Below are 7,330 nucleotides of genomic sequence, written 5' to 3'. Positions count from 1 at the left end.
AAAATGTTAATAATTGCTGAGATAGAGTCTCATAATTGCCTGTTAGCGTTCAGTTAGTTAGTTATTAAAACTTTTTCATGGTTTTCATTTGTGCGTAATGTAAATTCTAAAAAATGCGTGATGCGTAATCAAAAAAAATCGGGCATCCAAGCTCTTGGCGATAGAATTAGTTTGGCAATCACCCATTTCAGCTGATCGCCAAAGTTTAGGGTTATAAAACGGCGGGCATTCAAGACAGTGCGTTCCTATGAAGATAGAGATCCTTTCACAAATCAAGGAGCAAAGAACGTACAGAAACAGGTGGTCAAAACCATTTTAAAATTTGTTTTTACAGCTCAACTTTCCCTTATGCAATCGACTTGCATTTCGGAAACTGAGTTACCATATAAAGCACTAAAAACAGTTTTTTACGTTATAATTCGCAAAATCACTGGTTGAGTTCAACAGATCACACTTAAAAGTTTAAAAAATTCAGTATGAATTCTCACTGTTATCATTAGAACACCCATCATTGTAAATGTAAATAAAAAGCACCTGATAAATATTGATTGAGAAGACTTTGATCAGAGAGGAAAAGGTTGTTCTTTCACTTAAACGTGAAAAAAAAAAACTGCACCGATTTAAACTCTCTTCATTTCCAACCAATATTGTTAATTCATCCATATTAGTAATGTAATATTTTGAATGGTCACCATGGATTTCATAAGCGATACTCGCCATAGGGACAAAAGCCGTGAATCTCCCTATGTAGAAATCTCATCAAGCGATACTTGTGATTTCGAATCTGTTAGTTCTTCCCCAAGGAATAGAACGGGAAGTATTAATAGCTTTCTGGAAGAAGCAGAAATCGTTACTCCAGCCTCTGAAGAAATATATCGCATATCTAGTCATGAAATGCGACGCAAATTGAATGATTATTTCATGAATCCTATACAAAAATGGAGAATTAGAGGTCGGTTTCCATGGAAATTATCCATTAATTTAATAAACATTATAATTGCAACTATCCAAATGTGCCTTTTTGGATTTCATAGCTTTGAATATGTTAGACAACATTTAGATATGAAAATGACACTTAGCCATATCTTTTTAAAAGATTGGACTGCCGATGTTGCCGTTTATCCTCCTGGTACTGGACCGTACGCTTTGTACACCATACCGGAATTTTACGAGCACGTTGATAATGTTATTCAACAATATGGACACATTAATTCGACTGCCATTGGTATTTTTGGTTATGACACTCATAATGGGGTTCCCCTGCCTCTTGAATTTTGTGTCTCACAGTACAAAGGGAGAGTATACCCCGGGAATTCGACTATCGAGATTCACGATCTACCTCGGGAAACGTGTTTTTCCATCAATCCGTCATCTTTTGACACTTTTTCAACTGAATCTTTTCTTATCCATTCTAACTATTCAATCAATTTCAAAACTTTAGTATTTGTAAAATTGCATCTCCAGTTAAAGACTCTCTTTTTAAAATCGGCTAATAAATTAGACTTTCCCGAATGTTACAAACTCAAGATTGTCGTTTTGTACGACAACAGGGAACACGACGGACAGATGGAAATCAGCATGCCCATCAACTCCAACAAAGTTTTGTGTCACGTGAGGTCGCGGGTGGGTGACAAAAAAGAAGATTTGTATTATTTATTGAGGCAACTCTTAAACAGCTTTGTTATTATATTTAGCATTCTGTCGGGGATACTGTGTTTGAGGTCGTTGCACAGTGGATATAAACTTGCGAGGCAGACTGTACTCTTTTTCCGCCATTTCTACAACAAAGAAGTGCCTTTCGGGGAATTGTTAGATTTTGTGGATCTTTGGTATATCAACATCGCTATCAGTGATATCATGTTGGTATTTGGTTCCTTGATAAAAATGCAAATTGAAGAAGAGAGTGCTGAAGGATCAGAGTATGCAAAGTGTTCCATTCTTCTGGGTGTTGGAAACTTATTGATCTGGATAGGAATTCTGAGATATTTAGGTTTTTTTGACAAGTACAACATGCTTATATTGACCTTGAAGAAGGCTTTGCCCAATGTTCTAAGGTTTCTTATATGCGCCGTCTTTCTTTTCCTCGGGTACACTTTCTGCGGTTGGATTGTGCTGGGACCTTATCACATCAAATTTCGCACTCTCAGTCGAACGGCTGAGTGCTTGTTTGCGATAATGAATGGGGACGATATGTTTGCAACCTTTGCCTTATTAGACACGAAGCTCGACGTCATCTGGTGGTTTGCAAGATTTTATTTGTACTCTTTTCTTTTGATATTTATTTATGTTGTTGTATCTTTATTTATATCTGTAATAATGGACACTTATGAAACAATAAAACATCTGTATTCGCATGGCGCAGAGCCAAAGAAAATAGTAGAAATTTTTCTCGCAGCGGAGGCGCAAGAACCGTCTGCTCCTTCGGACGTAGATCGAGATGACGGTACAAATTCAATTAAAAAAATGTGGCATTGGGTTAGACTTCACTCTTGGCTTAAATGATGCAAGATTTGTAATTATTGTCAGGATTTTATAGTCAATAATAAAATGTATTATTTATTTCATTTTATTTTTTTTTAAATATTTTGTTGATTTATAAAGTTTGAATCACATTCTAATCTCAAAAGTTCATCTGAATCATATAAACATTTTATTATAATTAAGAGTTAATTAATTTTATAATTGTCTGATAGTATATCTCAATACATGTTAATTATTTTGATAAAAGCCATTGAACGATTATTTTATAGTTTGAATATGTTTGCAGCTTTTTTTTTCTTTTTGAAATTTCTAAAGCTGGAAATTTCTTTTTTTCCTATAAATAATAAAACTCCATTTGTTGGGAAGATCTTAACCTTTATGGAAAAATTATTGTGTACTTTAGGTTTGGAAAACTCTGGTCTACATTAGCAAAGAATTTAAATTATAATATTTATAGAATTTGAAATATATATATAAAAAAGTCTTTGTTGATGCTACAAATTTTGATTACCTGAAATCAGGGCATTTATAACATTTATTTCAGTGTGAAATGCTATTTTTATAATATGTGATGCAATTAAATTTTAATTAATATGATTAGATATATACAGAAACAATTACTAGTCATTTTTTAAATTTTAAAAAATAGATTTGAAAGTTATTTTAAAAAATGTCTGAAACAAACTTTTTTACAACAATAAATTCATGAAATAATTGTTGATACTGTACAACGCTTCTCAAAGTAATTTATCTTTTGCCATTAAAATTGCTGCTAAATCTTCAACTCTTTTTATTGCTTATGCCTGTCACTACTCATAAAAATTCATCTGTAACTGATTTTACAATATTTGACTTGCCATTGAATAAGTCAATACTACTGTGATAAAGATAACATTTTGAGATATTTTTATTGTTATTTTATCTTTATTGTATTAGTGATAAATATTTCATAGCATTTTTTATTTTGGGGTTTCTTTTTGTTGCCTATTCATAGTAAGAAGAAGAAGATTAAGTGCCTGCTTAACATCACATTTTTGTTTAATTTTAGTGCATAAACTTCAGTTATGTTCATTTGTGTTAATTCATAAAGATTTTAAATAACAACCACACTTTTTATCAAATAAGCATGTGAATTTATTTAAAATGAAATTGCTTCTTTTTTCCCCCCCTCAGGGTAATACTTATTAAGAAATGAAAGATATTTTAATGTAAAATTTTTTTTTCTTTTTAATTTTTGCTTAGATGTGTTATGAATTTTTGGTAATTTTGTTATGACAAAATTTATTTCCAGTTATACAGATAAAGTATTATCCTGCATTTTCAGTCTTGTTTATTCTCCTGACTGTTAGAGTAAAACCATTTTTTATCAAATGTCTTAGATTTCCAAACAAATTCCTTCTGCATTTTCTTTTTTTTTTAAATTTACCTTTTTTGGTGTCTCTGATCTATTTGGGTAACAATATTGAATGCTAGAAAAAGGAACTTTTTAGGTTTTCCTTTTCTTTAAATTTTTTTTTTTTTAAGTGAAATTGGACAAGGTTAATGAAAAACTACATTTATTGTTAACATCTATATATATATGTGTGTGTGTGTGTGTGTGTTTATTTTGTTAAAATTATATATATATATATTTCATTTTTGTCTGCTATTAATATATTTTAGTTCCGTCCTTTAATTGAAAGCATATACTATTATCTCGTATAACAACAGATGAAAAGGCTAAAAACAGTTACTTAAAGTTTTCTCTTCTTTTATTTCGATTAAGAAGGCTGCTTTATGGCAATAAATCCAGCTTATTTTACCTATATTCAAAAGTAGCAAAAATGAAAAATAGTATGAATTTTCAAAAAAGCTGCTAGTTTTTGACTTAAAATATGCACTATGTTCATTTTTGGAATATAATTTGTAAATAGGAGCGGGAGAATGTTATGAAGACTGTGTACAGAAATTATAATTGAAATCTGATATTAAGTGATACTTGGCAGGGCTCTGTTTAGAAGAAATTTGGTTCCGTTAACGAACCCTTCACAAAATATTTTTTCATACCTTCGCAAAATAATTTATCTTTTAATCGGACCCTTCACAAATTTGTTTATCCTCATTATTGTTTTGTCAATCGAATAAACCCTTCCCGGAGGAGGGGGGGGAGACGGTTCAAAACGAACTAAGTTTATAAAGTTTCCCTAAGTTTAAATTCCAAATGTAGTATTCTAAGAAAATATTTCTACTTCTACAAACATCGTGTGCACATTCTTATTGATATTAAATGATAATTGTTTTGTAAATAATTGATCAATTTATATTTATTCATAAAATTAATTAATAGAATATTATGTAAATAAAAATTAATTTCTGGCAATTTTTTAAATAAAATATTATAAATTTAGGAATTGTTTAAATTTTTTTAATGCGTAACACATTAAAAGTGATACATTACTAAGTTGTGTGTTATTAAAAATGTGAGTGATTTTGTTTCCATTATTTGTTCGAAATGAATATTCTGCTTCGAGCAGTATAGGCTAAATACCAAATATTTGTCTGTTGCATCTCTAATTTAGTAGCAGCAATTGTTGTGCAGAATCTTGTATCTATTTACAATTTAAAAACTCCTTGAAAAAGTTTTTTGCAATAACAGGACCTTATTTGCACAAATTCACAAAAGCAGACCCTGGTTGAAAGAATGTGACTTAACGCTTATTTTATATTCACAAATTATGAGTAGTTTTTTTTATAAAATCTCTGGACAGATCCCTGCTCGGTATTGAAGTTGTTTTTCAACGAAAGACAACTCATCCGCAATGTCAAATTTTTGACTATAAAAACTCTTATAATTATTTTTTCCTAAAACATTTACCCTTTCTCAATTGTGATCTACTTAATATTTTATGTTTTAAAGTGGGGTTTTTCTCCCCAAAGTGTGTCACATACTGTACTGTAAAACTATATTATATTGATTTATTTTACAGCGTGCAAGTTAAAACAAATTTCGCTTAAAACATTGACTTAATGGCTGTATAATTTGCATAAATAAAATAAATTTGAATTATTTGTATATGAATGGACTGATAACTTTAATCACATTTGCAATTTTAACTGGATAATAATTGTTGTTCTGCAATATTTATTATTATTTGTAAATAATTTTGTAGTATTATGTAACATGCTAGTCATAAATGTTTGTATACAAATGTATTAATTATAGTGTGGCAATCAGGAGAACTCCTCCAGGCATCAGTCTCGCGTGGTGACGGGTACCGTGGTTATGAGGAAAAGTCACTTCGAATAGGGGTGTGGGTGGATAGTCTTGATCTTTGCATAGGTCAGTGTGAGTAAACCAATTGACGCCTTCATTCCTCCATTGCACCCCTATTAGAAATGTGCTCTCGTTGTAACCATAGCAGCAGACAGCCTTAGACTTTTAGTCTGAAGGAGTTCTCCTCAAAGTCGCACAATAGCTTTATTTTATTTTCTTACAACATGCTGCTCTATGTGATACGATTAAATAACTTCAATGTGAAAAATATTTTAACAAAATAATGTTGCTTGTTATAGAGAAGATTTGTATTAAAGACAGTTGAATGTTCTGATTGTAAAATATTATTTGTATTTAATCCTCAATTAAAATTATTTGGATAAGTTTAAATTTTTTTTCTCTCTATTTGGAAGTGTGAAATACTTGAGCGTTTAAAAGAAAGGCTGCAAGATAGTAAATCAAACAAGAATTATAAAACACATAGCAATTTATTTTTTATAATAAATCATATAGGAGCTACGATGACTCAGGGGATAGAGCGTTCGCCTTCCAATAAGGTGAATCGGTTCGAATCCCGGGCATAGCTGGTCGATATGAACCTGCGTCCCGCTTGCACCGACCACTGTGCTGACATGAAATATCCTCAGTGGTACACAGATCAAGGATTAGAGTCTCTTTGCCGTCAGGCTCACCGTTGGAGGTTCTCGTGGTCTTCCTCCAAGGCCGGATTAACCATTAGGCACACTAAGCACGTGCTTAGGGCACCAGAGGATAGGGGGGCACCACAAAGCCTAACTAAATGTTCGCAGTATATATATATATTTTTTTTTTTTTTTTTTTGAAATATTGATAATAAATTTATTATTTTGAGCTTCCATTTTAAGAGTAGATAACAATCATTTCTAAGTACGAAATTTCACATAATAAAAGAAAGAAAAAAACGAAAGATGTTTTGTATCAAAAATTTTCGGTCTTATAATGAAATTAAGTAGTGAATTTTTATGCGATAAAAGCTCTATTCATGGCCGGATTTACGTATAAGCTAAATAAGCTGTAGCTTGGGGCCCCCCAGATTTCACTTTTTTCTTCTTTTTTTTAAAAGTTTTATTAGGAGCTGAGGCCCTCTGAAGCCCAAAATGCATATTTGTTAATCGTTTTTACATTGTCGGGTGCTTTTCAAATGTTTTTATTAAATCAACTTTGGTAGTGGTTAGGGGAAAACATGGAAGGTTTGCATAGTTTTTAATTCATACGTTTCTTAATATAATAAATTTCAAAGTTAAAATTAATAATTATCTAAGAGCTTGTGATATTTGCCCCCTATTTGCATCAATACTTTTTACTTAATTTATAAACTCTGTCAAATTAAAAAATATTTTTCATAAATAATTTTTTAAGAGCTAAAGAACGGGGTCAAACCCAGTTCTTTAGCCCAGTCTTAAACCTTCTTACTAAAGGGTAATTTGACCTACTTTGCTCTGATGGATGAGTATTTCAAGAGCCAACAAAGCAATAAGTAAGTGTCTGAAAAATGTGATAGCTAATTTTGTTTAAAGAAACTTCAAACCTAATAGTTATTTACTGATGAAAAGTGAG

At 31.1% G+C, this 7,330-nt stretch overlaps 1 protein-coding gene across 1 annotated transcript; it reads left to right on the top strand.

Annotated features, from left to right (window-relative positions):
- The first annotated feature begins 274 nt into the window (after positions 1-274).
- LOC107441352 (mucolipin-3) lies at positions 275-6,124 on the top strand. Its single transcript, XM_016054581.4, has one exon. It carries the CDS (start codon positions 685-687, stop codon positions 2,500-2,502), a length of 1,818 nt encoding a protein of 605 aa, XP_015910067.1. The 5' UTR covers positions 275-684; the 3' UTR covers positions 2,503-6,124.
- Positions 6,125-7,330: the final 1,206 nt, after the last annotated feature.

Source organism: Parasteatoda tepidariorum, chromosome 2 (genome assembly GCF_982258835.1).
Source record: "Parasteatoda tepidariorum strain Cologne lab strain chromosome 2, Ptep-v5.0, whole genome shotgun sequence".
Taxonomy (NCBI): Eukaryota; Metazoa; Arthropoda; class Arachnida; order Araneae; family Theridiidae; genus Parasteatoda; species Parasteatoda tepidariorum.
This window is presented reverse-complemented; position numbering and strand designations above follow the sequence as displayed.

Coding starts and splice junctions, on each gene's coding strand:
- LOC107441352 (XM_016054581.4), top strand. CDS start 685: ATGGTCACCATGGATTTCATAAGCGATACTCGCCATAGGGACAAAAGC.